Source organism: Tympanuchus pallidicinctus, unplaced genomic scaffold (assembly GCF_026119805.1).
Source record: "Tympanuchus pallidicinctus isolate F22 unplaced genomic scaffold, pur_lepc_1.0 scaffold5, whole genome shotgun sequence".
Lineage (NCBI taxonomy): Eukaryota > Metazoa > Chordata > Aves > Galliformes > Phasianidae > Tympanuchus > Tympanuchus pallidicinctus.
In genome coordinates this window covers 56512659-56532116 of record NW_026294769.1, presented here as the reverse complement: position 1 = coordinate 56532116, position 19458 = coordinate 56512659, and the positions used below count along the sequence as shown (strand labels likewise).

Sequence of the window (19458 nt, the reverse complement as noted above, 5' to 3'; positions counted from 1 at the left end):
TGGCAGTGACGAAGGGTGAATGGTGCAGCAGTACAGATCCTACCTGGTGACAGGAACATCCTTGGCAGTGGTGAACTGAAAGCTGTATTAGCCTTACCTTCTCCACCTTTTCTATCCCAGGACCACAGAGATTTAATCTATGGTATCCCCAGAGCAACAGTAAATATCCCTGTGGTTAAACTGAAGAGCTCCTGGAAGCTTGTTTCTGCAGCGCTAGCAGCAGCGGTGAGCTGAAGGAACAGCTGGTTGATGGTTGCGGAAATACCACTGGGCACAGGCTGGGCTCTGAGAGATTCAGCATTGCGAAAGAGGTTCCTCAATTTATGGATTATTGTTTCATCATATTTTTTTCTGTTGCCTGGCTTCTAATTTTGGGAACGTCTGCGTAAACAAAAACTGAATCATTCCCAAAAGTAGCCAGATCTGAAGGTACAAGGGAAGGTTCTACATGCTGTGGATCTCACAGAAACAGGCCAGAGCTTCAGCAATGGCATTAAAGGCAAACACATCACTGAACTGCAGTTACATACAGAAGAGAAAGAGCACAAGATGTCTCCATGAAGTGTTGTTATCCAAGACTTGTATGAATTGATTTTCTTCTGTGGGTAATTATCAAATTAAATGGCTTAAGAATAGAAATTAGAAAAATTCTTTGAGAGATAAAAAAAGGTAGCCTCAGAGCTTAGCATCCTCTCCCAAGAAACCTGTAAAGTCTCTCTTATAACACAAGAACTATAATTTAATTGTATTATAAATGAGACTGGAAAAAAGGCACAAATCAGGCTGACAAGCACTTCCAGACACCTGTGATTATAAAAATCTCAGCTCACAGCATGAGCCCTCTCCAGACACATCCAGAGGGCTTTATTTGTGAAACAGATCAAAGATCAGATAAAACCATTGCTCTGATCAACTCCACTTTCAAGGAATTCTGAATCCTTCCGTATGCCACTGAGTACCATTTTAATTATTCCCTTCTGCCTTTGGCAGCAGCACTGCTAGGACATAGAATCACAGAATCATAGAATCAGGAAGGTTGGAAAAGACCACTAAGATCACCTAATCCAAACTGTGACCCATCCCTCCATGACCACTAACTTGTATCTCTCAGTGCCACACCTACAAGTTTCTTGAACACCTCCAGGGGCAGTATCCATCACATCCCTGGGCAGCCTGTGCCAATGTCTCAACATTCTTTCTGAGAATAAATGTTTCCTAATATCCAATCTGAATCTCCCCTGGTGCAACTAAAAGCCATTACCTCTCATCCTACTGCCAGTTACCTGGGAGAAGGGGCCAATCCCCATCTCTCTATGACCTCCCTTCAGGCAGTTGTAGAGAGCAAGAAGGTCACAAGAATCACAAGAATTGTGATTCACTGAGCCTCCTCGTCTCCAGACTAAATAATCCCAGTTCCCTCAGTTGCTCCTCATAAGACTTGTGCTCCAGACCCCTTAACAGCTTCATTGCCCTTCTCTGGACACATTCCAGAGCATCAGTGTCTTTCTCGTAGTGAGGGGCCCAGAACTGAACACGCTACTTGAGGTACGGCCTCACCAGGGCTGTACCAGGGGGATGATCACCTCCCTGCTCCTGCTGGCTGCGCTACTTCTGATACAAGCCAGGATGCCGTTGGCCTTGGCCACCTGGGAACACTGCTGGCCCATGAAGCAGGGCCAGAGTGTGACCTCTGATGTTATGGAGGAGTTTAAAATAAAGCCCACACCCTGATGAACCACAGCGATCACAGCATATTGAGGCAGCGCTCATCTCCCAGATCACCCACTGGTGTCAGTACCTCAGGCCTGAGGAAGGAGGTAATGCTGCCTATGCACATGGATGCTGTGGAAATGAACAGGGTTTGGGGTTGCGCTGGCATCCTGCCTCTGATGACTACCGCCTGTGCTGGATGCTCAGGGGAAGAGTCTCTCCAAGGAGGACTGTGCTGCTGCCTTGCATCCTGATGTGAGCTGTATGGGTGCTGCTGGCCTACGTGAGCAGCTCTTGCTGCTATGCCAGTCACTTCTTCCTTCTACAACATCTGCATTTTAGCCTGCCTTTCCTGTTCTCCTGGCTTCTCAGCAGCTCTGCCTTGGAAGCGTAACTTGCCTGGGTGCTGCTCAGCAACAGGTGAATGTGGGGAGGTGTGTGGTGGCACGTTCCCAGGTGACTGCAAAGGTGATTCACACCAGGAACACAACTTTGCTGTAGGGCAGCTGTGCCTTTCGAAGGGGCACCACAGGCAGCTGGGCAGGGACAGATGGCTCCCACCTGCAGCCAGCAATACTTTGACCAGGCCTATGCAGTCCCCATCAAACCTTTACAGAACACACATCCATTCCCATCTGAATTTCTTTTGAGGCAATGAAGAAAGAGAGATGATTCCAGGGCATGATTAATGTGCAGCTAAGCCAGTCAGGTCCCTATTTCTCCCAGCTGGCTGCAAAGAAGGTGCCAAGAAGCAGCTCAGGTGTGGGCACTCACACTGCAAAACAGGTGAAATGAATGCTGCTTTCTGTGTCCCAAAGTATGGGAGCTGAGAGTTTCTGGATGTAGTATTCCTCTAGCTGACACCATTGGAAAAGTTCTCTGTGCAAGTCTGTAATCTTTTAGGATTAACTAGGAAACTTAGGATGAACTAGGATAGCTCCAGATGTATTTGTAGATCTTGCAAAAGGTTGATGTTCCACAAGATATATTGGAAGAAAAAATATATACTTTTTATAACTAATAGCTGGGTGTCTTCCACTTTATAATGTCTTAGAGCCCTTCCTACCCAGCAACACAGTCACACAGCAAACAACCATCGAGTGCAAAGCTAGTCTAAACCTGTCAGTAATATCCAAGGCTGATTCTATGTGTTAATTATACATTATGTAAAAAAGGATTTCCTAACAGCTTTTTTTTAAGTTAAACTGAAGATTTGGATCTTTCTTTTTTATGTGTCAAGGGACAATACAAAGCAGAACGCAGAATCCTTTAACAGCTGCACTTGACATACTGCATATCAGTACATCTCCTCCAGGGTGCCTTCCTTGCTGTGAAGTGAGTCCCTGTGTTTTGAAGGGAAACTTTCTTCAGAAGAACATCTTCAGGCCTAGCACACATTCCTGGTTTCTCTTAATGTATTGCGTTCTTTGAAGGAGTGCAGATCCCAAGGCTCAGCTTTTGTGTGCTAAGGGCTTTTAGCTGTGCCAGGTCACCTCACTAGATGGAGGACTAGGGGACGTGCTGAGCAGGCTGTGGTGATGTGGTGATGTAGAAAGGAAGTACGTGGGCAGGAGGGGATTTGCCAGTGCTGCAGTATCACAGGAGTCCACATATGGGAAGTTCACTGAGACTTCAGCCATGGCCAGCCTGCTTTGCTTATGATGTTCACAGCACTCACGTGCCTCACATCTCGTATCTTTGGAAGTCTGTTGACGAAGTGCATAGATGAGCAATCCTAGCAATACCTGAGATACAGATGTGTCTTATCCCAGTCACGAGTCGTACTGACAGATTAATTAATAATGAATGAAAAATATGTTCTTGATGATTTCCCAATTTTTCAGATATCAATTGCCTTGAAAAAGCAGGCTTGAATGATCATGTTCAGCTAAGATGTAGCCATAGGAAAGTAATCCAGAGTTTAAACAATTAAGATCTCATAATTATGGCTACTTTGTAGAAATTTGGGCAATAATTACCATTTGACTCAGTGGACCTGCAGCCTTACCATTTTCAGTTCATTCACCTTAGCTTTCTGGAGCATCCTCGTGCAGGAAAAAGCCATACCAGGGGCAGCAACAAGCTCACACAAAACATCTGCTGGCAAAAACCATCCTGAGGCCAAGTGCCACAGAGATGGGGCTGCATGGGCTTGCCTCCAAAGGACTGCCCTGGCTGAAAGCTGCCACATTTGAATCTCAGCACTGGCAAGGTTACAGCATAATTTCACAGGAAACAAGTATATTTCCTAAGAACATAATCAAGATGACTGCAGGCATGAGCCAGCAAAGCTATGTGAACACAGAGGTCTGGGCTTTGGCAGCAATGTGGGCGGGACCTTCACGTCTGGTCATCAGTGATGGCTCCTGGAATGGTTCACAGCCCCATGAAGGTGCACGGATTTAACATGGACTGTGAGGCATTTCCTGAGGTTTCATTTAAGGAAATGAATGTGGACTGCAGTTTCGCACACTATTTTTTGGGAAATACACAGGCTGGCAGGTGGTTACAATTCTCTTACAGGTGCCTGCATTGCAGACTTCACAAATGCAATGTAGAGGTTTCCTAGCAACTTCCTTTCATGGTCTTTGTGCTCAAATTTGTTTTGAGGTGTGGGCTTTCATAAAACAGCACTTCTGTCTATTTAAACAAGTTCTGTTCTTCTCAGCAGGCAGGGCAAGCACAGTAGCAGCAGACTGTCTGATTTATATCCTTTTCAGCTGCTCCCTCCAAAACTAACAAATCCCCAAAATATTTATTAGAAGTGATGGGTTTCTTACTTTTTACACTAACCAGTTCTATTGCTCAAATTGCTGAGCAATTAAAAACTCCAGGTTCTTTTTTTTTTTCTTTTTTCTTTTTTTCTTTTCAATTTTTAAAGAAGACATGGGACCAATATTTCTTCTAATCTCTGCATTTATTCCTTTTGCCTGTCTGAAATAACAGATGTTGATTCTGTGCTTTGGACAACTCTTCAAATACGTGAGAGCAAACCAAAGCAGCTAACCCTTGCTAACCTTTCTGTGGCCACAAGTGCATTCAGTTTAAAACTGTCAATGCACTGACAGCATCCAGGTTTGAAGTCACTGAAGTGTTTATCCAGGATGTTGTGCCAGCTCTAACAGCTTGCTCCGACACCTTTAGCTAAAATGGAAGTGAGTGAGCAGTTATGTCTGCACAACAAACCTGAGTTTGAACGTGAAGGCATGCAAATTAGAGGAACCCAAACTGCCCCAGTCTCCTGGAGGAGCTGTGAAACATTGTTTGCTACTGAAGTTATTCACTGCACAAACACATACTTTTTCAAAGACAGCAAAGGGGGAAGATATCCCTGCATCATTTAGCAGCTGGAAGATGAATGGCAAGTGCCCTTGTGTATTCATTGGCCCTGTGCTGTTCTGGGAGCTCTCCCTCAGCTGTGAGCAACTGCTGTGCCAGAGGAAAAGTGAGGTCAGGCTCTCCTGCATGCAGACCTCCGTTGGAACTGCAGCTGCCTGACTCTGAACACACACGTGCTGGTGGAGCTTGATGTCCCACTTGAGCGTGGCTGGGCTTGGAAGCAGTCCTTTCAAAGCCACCCTATGTGAAACCAGGCTGTGCTGCTGCTATGGCTTACCTCTGCAGCAGGCATCCTCACCAGAGATTAGCTGTGCATACACTCCTGTGTGCACTGGGAATTTGCCAAATCCTGGTATTTGTCATGCTTCACTGCTCTAAACCATTGTATTTCTCGCTTAAGACCAATGTTTGCACCAGTGCAGCTATGTCAGCTGTTGGCATCAGTTGCAGAGACCAGGGCAAGATTCCAAAGATTCCAAAGATCAGGACCTGGATTTCTATAAAAACCCATCTGTTATTGATTGAGAGTCATTCTCACTACCTATATATCTGGGTGGGATGATGAGCTATTGAATTCATGAACAACCACAACATGCAGCTCTTTAAATAATGCTCCTTTCCAGAAAGTTGCCAATCCAGAGAGCCGGGATGACTTCTTGATACTGCCAGTTGTTTTCAGAGTTGCTGACGCTTGAAAAGGCAATTTAATCTTTCTTCCATGACAGTCACTTCAAATACTCCACAAACAACTCGTATTAAACAGTGACCAACAGCCATGACACTTCTCCAGGCTGATTTTGGATACAGCTTGTGCTAGACAGGAACGCAAGGTGAACACTGGAGCAATTTTATCTCCTATGTCAATGTAAAACCAATAGTTAATCACCATGTGCACAAGGGTTAGCCTCATGTCACAAGTCCAGTTGCAGGACAATCATTATTACAGTTGTGAGGTCTGACGAGTGTTCATGCAGTACTATTGTTCAGGCACTTGGCAGCAAGCTGTAGCACAAAGAGTTAACTCCCTGCTGCATGCCTCCAGAAATCTGCATAATGCCTTGCATTTGGCAGCTCATTTGCATAATTTAAAATGACTCTTTTGTCTCGGAAATAAAATCTAAAACACCGCTTCAGAAATAAGCGGTAGATATTAACGTTTCACGTAACAAGAAGGTTCAGTTCAGTGTGTTTGTCTGAAGTCTTCAACTGGGCTTGCAAAACCAATTTTTACAGGGAGCTGTTGTTTCTTTGCTATTGCAGAGCCTCGAGCGCTCTTCCCCAGTGCCATGTTGGCTGCCCGCAGCCAGCTCTTGTGCTCACACTGAGGTGTCCCGCAGTCCCCGGAAGATCCCAGGGAAGGACACAGCTCCCCAGGAGCGCAGCTGAACTGCACTCTGGCTCTGCTGACAGATCTATAAGTCTCTTGTCTGCATGTGACTCCCACCCCCAGCTTGGAGGGGTTGAGGTGCTTGCTGCTGGCTGAGCTGCATGCCTCAAAGCTCCTTGCTCCCTCTTTTTAGGAGACAGATGTAAAGAATGGTATCTTCTTGCAGTGACGCTTGTCTGTGTAGGAGATGCCTCACCTGGCATTTCAGTACGTTTAAAATGCTAAAAGCCTAAGAAATCTGAAACCAAATGCTCCAATACACATTTAACTTTGAACCCATCTGCAATGGCCACCACTGGAGCACGGCAGTTCCCACATCAGTGCCCACTGTACCCAAACAAATTCACTCCAAGAAACCAGGCAACACCAAAAAAGAATTCTCAATGTATGCAGGTTCTCTCCCTGACGCTCCTCTTCCACTGGCGCTTTGCCTGGAGGAGCACCTGGGGGCAGGAAAGCCTCAGCCCCATCCCTGCAGGCACACAAAGCAGCTTTGCGGAGAGCTGGAGGCAGATCCGACTTGGTTTGGGCAGCACATGCAGGCTGTTTATGGGGAAAAGGACGAGAGAACATATGTAATCCTGAGTGAATAGATCTGTCAAACGCTAACAAGCTTCTGCACAGCACGTTTAGCGCAGCTTTTCTTTTGTCCGGTGCTCATAACCCAAATTCAAGTGAACTCTGACCTTTCATGTGATGCCCTCCTTTCCGAATGCCCTCCTTCAGACTTCAGTCGCACACAGTTTTTAATAAAGTGCTTCAGAGATGATCTAGGGACATCTTTGTCTATCATCACCTTTTGCAACAGCTAACCCTTTTAACTGAACTCTGGCCAAAATTTAGCCAATGGCAGTGCACAGTGTGAAGAATTTCAGCCCAAATTAAAGCCTGATACATCTATAAATGCCCCAGTTCATTTCAGTTTACAGCATGAGGCAACACTGATTGCAGGTGTATATTCAGGTACTAGCAGGTAATTCTGTATTTGCAAATCTGCCTGCTTTTTCCTGTTAGCTACCCGCCCGTCTACACCCAACACATACACAGGTGTGAACCACAGACAGGTGTTGTAATTGCTGTTATCCACAATAAAATGTTCATCCACCAGTTAATACTGTCCCTCCCCACTGCAAAGGAAAAGAGTATTTATTCAGGATTGCTTTATTCCATTCATTTCAGTAACTGCAGAAGCAGTTCTCTGGCCTCTCTGTACTGCCTTTCTTCCTGCTTTTTTTTTTTTCTTCAGCATCATTACCACAGAAATCTAAAGCTTCATTTCATGGGACTTCCATCAGTTAGAGCTGTCTCTCTTCATGGCAATCAACATATATTTTTCTGACATTTAATCGCTTGTGCAACTGGTTAAGATGACCTGGTGCAATTATGTTCTCAGCTTGGGAATATGCTACTGGGATAGAGGAACATTCAAAAACCAGCCTTCCTGTTCTGTGTAAATGTCCTTGGTGATTTAAAGGGAAAGAAAACACTCACAAGATTGCTAGCAGAACAGTGAGATCTTTCCTGAAAGCAAAGCCCATCATTTGAAGAGAATGGAGAGGTCCGAGTGATGAGCTTTTCACTGCTGGAGTGCTGTGTTCAAAAGCACACCTGTATGCCCTCAGCCAAAGCCTCCGGCTGACAATATGAAAGAGTTATTTCAGAAGGGCATGCAAATTTGCAGCCTCTGTGTACTCTCATTCTACAGAGGCCAAATTTCTTCCAAAAAGCCACAGTTTATCTCTTATCAAATGACACAGTTTCTGGTTTGCTTAAAATGCCAGCTGTAAACGGAGGCTACTCAGGAGCTGTTCCACAAGCAGCTCAGCTTCCTCTGCGTGTGCCCGTGTTATCGCTCACATCAGGAGTCTCGACTTGAAGCTGGCCTTCAGCTCACTCTTCCTGCTGTCATTTCAATGTCTGAGCACTCAGCCCTGCCTCCTTTGGGGTGAAACTGGACAGAAACCCATGCTTTGGAAAGGGGACTAATGCTCTGCAGAAGCTGGCAGATGTTTGTTGCTGGTGGCACAGCTGGACTGCTCAGCATGAGCACCCAACATGCATGTGGGGTGGGTGTTTGGTCACCACTGTTGGTTCCTCTTGGAACTCTGGAATTTCAATTATTTTTAAAGTGGAATCAAAAATAAATGTGAGAATCACCTCCTCTTTCTTTCTGTATTATAATTAGCTGTCAGTGGCAGGTGATTGTTTGATGACAGAGGACCAGAGGGCAGAAAATAGATTAGCACACAGAAAGTTAAATCCTGGCTTCATCAGAGCCCATGGAATAATTCACTTGATTTTGGACTGCAAGGTCTCCACTGCCAGCAATAAACTGACACTGCAATCATTTCTAAAGACAGTACATGAATCAAGGTGATTCTTTTTCAAAGGTGCCATTTCTGAAGGTAAATATGGTTAAGGCAAAAGTAAGGAATCCAACCCAATGGAATTTTAGAGGAATCCAGTTTGATGCAAACAAGCTAAACCCCACTTTTTCACTGCCTGCCTAGAAGCATCTGCCAGATGACACAACGTCACAGAAATATATCCACCACGTACACTGTGTCTGTGTGCTCTCTACACACTGCCTGCCAAGCACAGAAGTGCTGCTGTCCATGGCCACTGTTCTGGGGGAGTTCAGCTCCTGCAAAACGCCCAGGAAGCCTGGTGAGTTCCTCTTCTCAGGCTCAGTCACATTGGTTGGTGGATGGGTCAGTTCATCATATATGGAAGACACCACTCAAACTTTGTGGCTGGGCCTGGACAAGAAGACATCCTGGATGCCTGCTTGGAAGGAAAATGTATTTAGATGTGTCCTTGTGGGAGCTGGCAGAGGGGGATGCAGGTAAGGGGTCACTAACAAGGGTGAGCTGCAATGCCAAGTGAAGGCTTAGGGGCAGTAAACAAAACTGCACTCCGCCAGATACAGGTGGACCTACAAATTGTACTGAGTACTGGCAGAGACCTCACCTCAGTTCCAGACACACTCCCTAGCTGGGAGAAAGTAACTCTGAGCACACAAAAGAAAGAAAAACTGGGTGTAGAATTCTGATTTCTAATCCAGGAGTCCTTCACTGCAGAGCTGGGGGAGGAAATGCCAAGCAGATGAGAAAAGAAAGGGGAAAGGAGATTGGGTATCTGCATTATCACTTGATTTCAAACGGATGCATTATAGTCTGTGTGTGGTAGCAAGCACTACATGAGCAGACTGTGTACATGTGTTTTGCTCACCACGTTAATTTCTGAACATCTAAGCCTCTTTCAGCCAAATTTTGGCTGGTCTCAGAGGCCTCTGCTAGCTTCACTGACCCAACGAAGGGAAAGAATGCAGCAGATTTCAATGTTTTTTAGTTATTGGAGAATCCAGAGCAGAGAGCCATGACATGCACTTTACCAGACCCACTATAAGAAAAAACTTATGCGAAACAAGTTTTCATCGACTCTAAGCCTTACTAAACTACCTTATTTTTTTTGTGGCCTCAAACAACAATTCTTCCTCAAGATCAGAATCATTTTGATGAGAGAACAAAGAAATGATTTTTCTCTTACAGCGACCTTGTCACTATACAGCCAGATACAAGTCAGAAAATTAGAGATTATAAACAATACCTGGCATCTCTTGGCATCAAGATGAAGTTTCATCTATCATGTCAGCAACATATTAAAAAAATCAGGCTATTAAAATCTGAGATGAGAGCACGACAGAATGTAACCCAAGACAGCAGAAAGCAAATGACAAGCAGCACAGAGCTCAACACCTGGAATTTTTTAATTCCCAGTGTTAACTCACAAACAATGGACAGCTAGTTTAAGTGATGCAAAAAACACTGATGTGGTTTAAAACTTCATTTTCCCACCCCAAACAAAATACTCTTACTCTGTACCTAGACAGAAGTAGTAAGGAACTTTCTTTGCTTGCGTTTGTAGCACAAGGTGCTAGGAACAAGATTTCTTTCTTTGTAGTGCACCTTGCTGATCACTCTAGAAGCTTCTATTCAGTCTTGGGAATCATCTGGAAGCTGAAGTTTTCTATGGAGCACTCTTGTTGACATTTCCAAGAATGTCGGCCTCATTTCTTCCATGGCAAAATATCATGTTAAGCTGCCAGCCTCATGTCATCTTTGTTGACATCCGAAGTTAACAGCCTGGAAGATGCACAGTAGTGTCCTTGGATGCCTGAGGCTTTTGCTTTTGTTCAGGGCCTCTTCCCTCACATCAGTGTGCTGCATCAGCCATGGGTACCACTGCCGAGGGCACACGCGCCACCATCTGCTTCCACTGTTTACAGAACAAAGTCCCTTCCACTCCAATCCTCCCACTTCTACCGAGTTCCCTCCCTTCAGGACTAACAGATTTGCAATAGAAACCACCAGACCTGTAGCTGTGGAGTGAGTCGAGCGAGCTGCTGGGAATAATCCTGCCCTGTTGCACATTTTTCAGAAGATGTTTCTGGTGGAAATTTCCCATCCACTTGAGCTGGGTGTGCCTTCAGCAGAGAGCTTCACAGGATGGCCTCCAGAAGTCCCTTCCACACCACTTGCTTCTCAGATTCCAAGAACTTCAGGTGCTGACGATTGTCAAAGTTCCAATTTCAGACATGACCACAATAAGTCCACAGGAGTTAATTTATATGGCATTTCCAAGCTGGCAAAAATTCAAATTAGACAAAAATACCAGCAAGAAACTTGTTCTGCTGGTTGGGTGTTGGTGTATTTATAGCTGCACCTTCACAAGGAAGCTTCTCAGTTATCAGTAGGCCTGAAAATAGCAACATTTGTGTGCAGAAGAGTTGTGCAACAAAGGGAACTGAATTTCTTAGGCCAAGACAGAAGCCCTGTCTTAAAAACACACTTTGTAAAGCAAGAAAATGTGGCTGTGTTCTTGAGTTTTTTTCATGACTTAGTAAATACAATTTTTTTGATGTTGTCATCCAGCAGACTTGGACAACCCAAAGGTTTTCGGAAAAGTAATTTATTTTGAAGTCCTTAACAAACATCACTGAATGAACAGTCCTACGATCAGAAAGCAACTCTATCTGGATTCAAAGGTCCAACTAACACCATCACCTATGTGATTCTTACATAAGAAATGCACCAGCGGATAATGGGAGACATTCCAGAGGTCAGTTGGTGAAATGTAGTCTTTCATCCTTGTTCTAAGGTGTTTCTGACAGTATGCTGAACCTTTCTTTGTGTTACACATTCACATCAGAATAACAAATATCAGCTAAACATTTGGGATTATCTGCCATTTGAAACAAGGTATAAACTCTTGGGGTGAACAATAAAAGCTGAGATTTGCATTACTGAAGTTTATTCTGGATCTGAGCACAAGTTCCAGTGGAATCAATTTTTTCTTCCCTTTTGCTTATGCTGAGTGTTTGTGTTGGCACAGCCATAGGCAATGGCTAAAACTGAGGTTCAGTCATAATGTAAAGAAAGCCACAGAAAATGACTACTTAGAAATGCCAGCAGCAGACTGCTGAGCCCTAACAGACATATGCTCCATTTGGACTTTTCCAGCTCTTTTCCTGTCCTTTATCTGATAGGTTTCCATAGTCCATTAACTTTTAAGACTCGCTTGTGAAGGGCGTAAGGAATAGAGTAATTGAAAGTAATTGAAATCTCATCCTTATGCCCAACCCTTAAGAGAACTCCATTGAACAAGTCATGTTATTTGGAAATGTCAGTGCTTTGGAAACTAGGTTTTAATCCCGGGAGCAAACATAAATTAACTGTATCTTCCCAAGTTCCACTAAATATAGTAGAAACACGCCCAAGGATGCAGCAAGACCTACCACAGGACTTCACTTAGCCCAACAGCTCAACAAAAAAGAGAAATAACTGTTAAAAGCAAATATGCAATTACTGTCTGTCGAAAATAAAATAAATACGAATTGAGCTGCCAAGTTTTTAGGTGACTGTTGGAACATGCCAGAGATTGTGATAAAATGGCTGAGGTTGTGACGATTTAGAAGAAATCTCCCACTGCAATAAACAAAGGGAATGCTTCAGGGAAATCGTCAGCAGTGGTAATAAAACAGAACAAAACAAATGCTGTGCTACGAGTTATAAGTCATAAGTCATCCAGAAGGTCCTAGCTCTGTTCTAACAGGAAAAGAAGAAAAAAGAAAAGGATCTGCCCGTTTCTGAAAGCACAGCTACCGTATTGTCTCAGCGCAGAGCAGAATCAATCACTCTCCACGCCCCGTGTATCGCTAGAAACATGTTAGGCTCTGCCTTAACGACAATCTGAATAGCTTACACGTGCAGCCCCGGCCCAGGTGTTGGTTTCTGTAAGGATAAGCGCGCGTTTTGCTGACTTTGTTACTCAGTTTCCACTGAAGTGAGATGGCAAGGCGTTACGCGCGGCTCCCCGCTCAACGCTGTGGGACGGAGCTCTCGGCGCCGCACGGCCGCGCGCTCCTCAAGCGTAAGGGGCGACTCCGTCACGGAGCGGCCGGGCCGCGCCGCCGCGAGTCACACGCGCGCCGTCAGCTCCGGAAAGCGACCCAGCGCAGGCAGCGAGAGGGCAGGGAAACCCCACGGCCGGCACAAGGGCGGCGAACCCCACCCCCGAGAGCTGCGGGCGGCCCGCCAGGCACGGGGCTGAGAAGACGCTGGGGGGGAGGGGGGAGGGGGAAGGGCGGCGCGCGGGTCTCCCCGAGGCGCAGGCAAGGCTCTCGCCGCCCCGCCTCACGTGTTCTACTACGGCCCCCGCGCATGACGTCACCGCGCACGGCGCGAGCCGCCTTCCTATCGGCGGCGGTTTTAGTGAAACGGCCCCGCCCGGCAGCGCCTCCGCCACTCGGTGCGAGCGTTGCAGCGTGGTTACGCGACGCGGCCCCGCCCCGCCCGGCTCGGCGCACGGAGGGAGGGAGAAGGGCCCGCTGGAAGTTAAGATGGCGGCGTGTGTGTGAGCGCGGTGCGGGACGAGCTTCTTCCCGGCGCCGACGCGGCTTAGCCGGATCTCCTTCGAGTCCTGCGCGTCTCCCAGCGAGCCCGGCGCTCCGCCGGCGGCTGCGAGCACTCCCGGGGGAGGGCCGGAGGCCGAGCGCCCCCCTCCCCCCCGCCCCCATTGTGTGCCCGGCCCCCGCCCGCCCGCCTCCCTCTCTCCCGCCGCCGGGGGGGGCGGCGGCAGCGGCGGCGCCGACCATGACCTCGATCCACTTCGTGGTGCACCCGCTGCCGGGCACCGAGGATCAGCTCAATGACCGGTGAGGGGCAGGCCCCGCGCGGCGGGGGGCGGAGGGGAGGGGCCGCCGGCGCGGCTCGGCCCCCGGCGGGGCGGGGGAGGGACCGGGGAGCTCCGGGAGGCGCGGAGGGATCCCCCCTCTTCCCGTACGGCCGCCTGGTGGCCGTCCCGGGGGGCCTCGGCGCCCGCCTCGACCAGAACCCCCGTCTCTGCGCAGCCTTGGCCCCAAAGTTTGCCCCCCCCTACCTGCCCCCCCCCGCTCCCCAGAGGAGCTCCAGGCTGCGGGGGGGGGGGCGATGCGGGGCGGCCGGAGCGGTGCGGGGGGATGGCTGCGTTACGCTGCGCTGTGCTGCTCTGCTCCGCTCTGCGCTGCCTGCCGGGCTGTGCGGCTGCTGAGGCGATAAAGGCACGGCCCGGCTCCTCCTGATGGCCGCTGCGGGCGGCTCGGCAAAGATCGGCCGGGAAACCTCGCGGCCAACTTTGTTAGTCGCCGCGGAGGGGGCCAAAGCGGAGCGCTCGGGAGGAAATACATCTTGGGAGCGAGGTCTCCTGCCTGCTTGGTGCGGATTTGACAGCACTGTGCGTTGCAGCCCAGTGTTTTCCTGCAGTAATCGCGGTCAGCCCGCATCGTAGTTTGTAAATGCCACCGCTGCGCTTACCTCGTCGTTCTTAAGAACGTGTAGGTCCTAATCTTTGTTTCTTAGAGGCATATGTGCAAATAGCTCAGGATTTTTAATCGTTTCTGTATAAAGACTTAAATTTATTATTTTTTTTTACACTGCTGAAAAGTGTTGCTTCTTTTTTATAAATATCTTCTTGATAATTATAATTTATAGAAGTGCAGGCTTGTATTGCCGTTCCTCTGGTTTCTCATCTGACCAGGCTGCAGGGTAGGTCAGGGTCCAGCTAACTTTGCTGCTGTTGGCACTTTGCATTAGGAGAAGTGACAAATCTCTGCTGAGGCATCTCCATTAATGCACAGCTGAGGTCCCAGAGCTTATGGCAAGGAAAATAGGTCATCATAGAGATAAAACTTCTGCCAAACTGCATCATCCCCGCCCTTACAGAGGGAAAGGAAACGGGTCCTGGACTTGAAACATCTCAATGTGATGTGTTTGTTTATTTGTTAACCTGCTGATGTGTTTTTCAGGATCTGATCCAGAGGAGGCCTGCCCATTTGTAGGGGGTTGCTTAGCTGCCTGCTGGCTGCCACACAGCTCTGGCATGCATCCTACACCCTTAGAGTGACAGACAGACAGGTGATGCTGTGCTAGGAGTTCTGTTTCCTCCTTGGGCTGTTTTCACTTAGGGCAGTGGTTGAGGACTTTCAACTTGAAAGGACCCCAGTGTTTTTTCTTTATCTTTCTTTTTATTTTTTAATGTTGATGGACCCTTTAGAAAACATTTAGTATGTAATTATCGTGCCTTGTTTAGAGTGAGAGAGCTTGTCAGTTTTTTTCTTTAATGTTATGTGTTTTATTGACTTACCATTTAATATGGTGGCCCTGAAGTCTTCATAATGCTTCCCAAGTTATTTTTTTTGCTCCTTAATGCAGCAGCAGCACTTCTGACTTCTGGTTGATACAGGAAGCTTCATCAGGTGTGGTAATTAATATGTGGAGAAGGCAGTAGAGGTGCCCTGAAGTAGTGTCTTATTCAGAAAAAATCAGGTAGCTCTTGATCTGAGCTGCAAGGCATACATTTCTATTTCATAAGTGTCATTTTACAAGTATGGTGGCTGTGCTTCAGAACTTATAGTGCAGTGAAGTTGCAACGATTTATAAATAGGGTGCTGGAAATGACAGGTCAGTGTTAGCAGTAGCTGTTCTGTCCCTATAGATCAGGATCAAGAGAGCTTAATGAATTTTCATATTTATGCAAGTAGCAGGTAGGATCTTGGAACTTATCATTTCTGTATGATGGGATGCCCCATCCCTGGAGGCATTCAGGGCCAGGCTGGATGTGGCTCTGGGCAGCCCGATCTAGTGATTGATGACCCTGCACGTAGCGAGGGGATTGAAATTAGTTGATCTTCGTGGTCCTTTTCAACCCAGACTGTTCTGTGATTCATTCTATGATGTTTCTTCCACCCTTTGCCCATTGCAGTCAGTGCTGCATATGATGGCCACAGCCTGACTTGTTTCCTATCTGCTTTGTGAGTAATGATCACATCTTAAAATCTGAGTTGGGGACTATAACTTTTTGTTGTATAAGTTCATTAGTAGTGCACAAAGAACATGGTCGATTATATTCCTTTCATGGATGCAGTAATCACGTTTAAAACCTGTTTTCTTGATGTGTTCAGGATACTTGATGGCTTTCAATTTTTTATAAGAAAGTATTTGATAACACTATGCTTAATCATCTTTGTAGATATGGTAAGTGGGTGAATTGAATTTGGAAAGCATCCTTCTGTTGAAGTTTTGTTCTTAGGCTATCTCCACAATATGAGGTGGCAGTTCTCTTCAGCTGGGTTTGGTGCAGTTTATGTCATTCTGTCCTGCACTTTTTATTCACTTTTCTGTGCAATTAGGTATCCCTTTTACTCGTGCAGCAACTTGGAGAACAGTGAAAAAGTAACTGTAGAACCCAACAGTTTGGAAGATGCCTGATTGCACAGGTGTAATGGGACAGTAGTCCTTAATTAGCATTTTTGGAAATGGTTAGCATTGTGTCTTGATGGTGGTCACTGGAATTCTCTCTGCTTCCAACATTTGCTTGTTCGTGGTGCTTGTTCAGATGTTCAGAAGCTGGCTGCACTGGAAGAAGCCTATGGAGTGCACTGTTAGGTTTGCTTCTGAAGCTGTTAGGATTCATTCACTTGAAATCCTAGAATCATGGAATCAATAAGGTTGAAAAAGGCCCACAGGAACACCCTGTCCAACCATCCGTGAGTGACAGACTGCACTTGGGTTTTGGATGAAGCAGTTAACACTTTTCTGGTAAATTTATTTGGGAAGATGGACAACTTGGGGTTCCCCAACCCCAGCAATGCATTCTGTTTGAACTGAATATGAAAGCCCTAATGTGAGGAAAAATCAGTATGACCTGCAGTTTAAGAAACAACTTCATAAAGCATTTGGGACATAAATAATTACTTTAACCTTTGAAAAGGAGATGCCTAGCTTCTGTTGCAGTGTGAGTTAAATATATTTGTTGGTTATCCACCTGTTCCATGTATGTTTCAGGGTTGGGGACTTAGCACTTTGTAAAGGAAGCTTGGCACGCAATTGGATAGATACCAAGTGTTAGGTAATGGCTTTTTTTTGGTTTGTTTCCTATTTTTTATTTTATGTTAGGATAGGAAATGGGTATAATGATGACAAATAACCATTTCTTGGCTGTTATGAAACCTCACAGGGGCAGCTGAACTTGCTGCTGTGTGGAAAGGGAAGTCTTTCACCTTGCATTAGGCTTTGTGGCTTTCTGAACACGAGCTCCCGTTAAGGACAGGATTTGTCTTAAGGCTTTGCCTTTGCTATTACTTTCTTACAAGAAAATTTTCATCAGCTAAGCCATTCGAGTTACAGCATAAAGAAGGTAAGATGCCATTTCTGAAGAGGTTATTGACGTATGGTTAATAGGCTTTTTTTCTCCCCTGTGAAGATGAGACCTAATGAATTTAGTTAAACTGGGTATTCTGAATGTGAGGTGAGTGGTATGAAATACGTTTTCTCACGGTGCGCTCTTTGAAGTAAGTAATGGGACTGAAAAGCTCATTCTGGGCTTCTGTGGGTATTTATGCGCAGTCAGCTTTAGGGGAAGAAAGAAGTCTTTTGCTTCTAAGTGAGTTTATTCTCCCTTAATACATTCAGTGCCTTTCTCTGTTATCTGAACGTTACTTAATTTAGGCCATGTCTAAACTGAGAAAGGAACTCGCATTCTAAATTTACGTAGTCCATGTTGCTTATGCTCTCTGATAATCAACCTCCATAAAAAAAGTACCTGGCAAGAGATATTCTTTTAACCTGTGCCTGTGTGTCTCCTTGCTTGGGTACCCAAAAGCATCATTTCCAAGTAATGGGCGAGTGAAGAATGGATGCGTGGGCTGCTGCTCCAGCAGACTTTCTATCCCCTCTGCGTATACCGATGAACAAATCAGTTAAAAATCCCTAGCAGATGTTGCTGGAAGGAGCTGGGGCAGGGTGTGGTGTGGCTCTGTGCAGGACGCCAGCAGGGATGAGGAGCTGTGTCCTGGCCTCAGATGCCTGCAGGAGAGGGAATGTTCCAAGTGCCTGAAGTCCAGAGCTCCATCTTCCATGTCCTCGGTCCTACTGGGAGACTTCCTGCCCAGGAGAGGGAGGGCTGCAGTACTGCAGCCTTCTGTAATTACTTGAGCTCCGGTCAGTGGTTTATTTTGGTATGCTTTAAACTGCTTCCTAATCTAGTGTAGCACAAGTGAAATTAGCTTACCTCTAAGAGAAATAGGTGTGTTTGTTTGTGGGGAAACATTACTAATATGGCATTTGAATTCCACAAGTTACAACTGCTTCATGAGCTTCAGTGACTGGAGATGTGCCGACTTCTTCTAGACTGGAGTGAGGGAATGGCAGGGCTGTCAAGGTGTTATTATTGCCAGACTTTAGGTTTGTACCACCAGTGAGGTTCATGCAGTAGAAAGCAGGGCATTAATGTTTGATCTCTTGATTTCAGTATTGCTTAAGGAGAATAATTTGGGAACTTGAGCATGTTCTTCAGTTATTATCATCTTCATCTATGAACCGAAGTAGGTTCTGTGGAAATTCTGCCTGCACATTCTTTCTTTACTTTCTTATATGTGTGAGGCATTTTTTTTTCTTTTTCCTTGTAGATCTGAATAAGAAATCTGACTTATCTTTGGGCAGCCTCATTCTAATTTAGTTGGTAAATAAGAATATGTTTTATTCCACACTTAAACTAATTTAACTTCTATTGTTTAAACAGCTTAAATAAATTGCGTGTATGTATACTTCATAACTTCCAAGGCAAATTTCTCACTAGCTGCTCAGAGTTTACTTGTGAGCATCCTTTGATACTTGGCTGATTGTCTGAGGTTACTTACACATACATTGTCCGTGCCTGTTTGGACTTTGCTTTGCCAGGGTCTTTTTCTGTCTCTATTTTGTGCTGTGGCCCAAAGGCTGTTTCCTTTGAGTGCATGTGTGATTGACTGTGAATGTCCTTGCTGGAACTTTGATGAGAAAGTGTAAATCAAAGTAACTGCTTTCACAGAATGAGAAAGGTTTGTATATCTCACCTCTCATGTTCTATCAGTTGTGAGTCTGATCCCAGTGAATGGCTTGATGGTAAACTACAGTAAGCACAGTTTTGTGGATTGATGAGTATAACTCTGGAGTGGGTACACATCAGGGTAGTGTTCAGTCTACACTGAACAAGGGAGGATTGTGGAAGGTGCTGCAGGAGGGAGAATGGGAGTGAAGAGCAAAGGAAGAGGAAACAAGACTGAGTTCCTTCCATTTTGAAAGCAGCAAGTTTATTTTGGCTACTGTAATGCGAAACTGCACTGTGAATGTGATCTGGGATGAGAGTAGTTGTGAGCAGTCACGAGGAACTCAGGAAAATAGCAGTTGGGCCACAAACGCAGCCTCATTTTTCTTCGTTCTCAAATTATCTGTGCGGTTGGGGCATTTTTGTTGATTCTACCAATGAAGAAGTAAGGATTGATATCTTGATAACTGTGTTTTAGGGATGGCAATGTATGTCAGAGCTGTCAGAAAACAACTTTAATTCTGAGAAATCTAAGCTATCAGTCAGTGTCCACGTTCTAATTATTTTCTAAAGGTTAAAGTCTGTGATCAGTTGCATATTTCTAAGGCAACTCTGGTATA

General features: G+C 45.8%; 1 protein-coding gene across 1 annotated transcript in view; it reads left to right on the top strand.

Annotated features, from left to right (window-relative positions):
* The first annotated feature begins 13518 nt into the window (after positions 1 to 13518).
* The window catches only part of UBR5 (ubiquitin protein ligase E3 component n-recognin 5), a 77651-nt gene continuing 71711 nt past the window's right edge, over positions 13519 to 19458 (top strand). Inside the window, exon 1 of the mRNA XM_052704776.1 lies at positions 13519 to 13652. Coding sequence (XP_052560736.1) covers positions 13591 to 13652 — 62 coding nt within the window. The 5' untranslated portion in view covers positions 13519 to 13590. The remainder of the gene's footprint in view (positions 13653 to 19458) is intronic.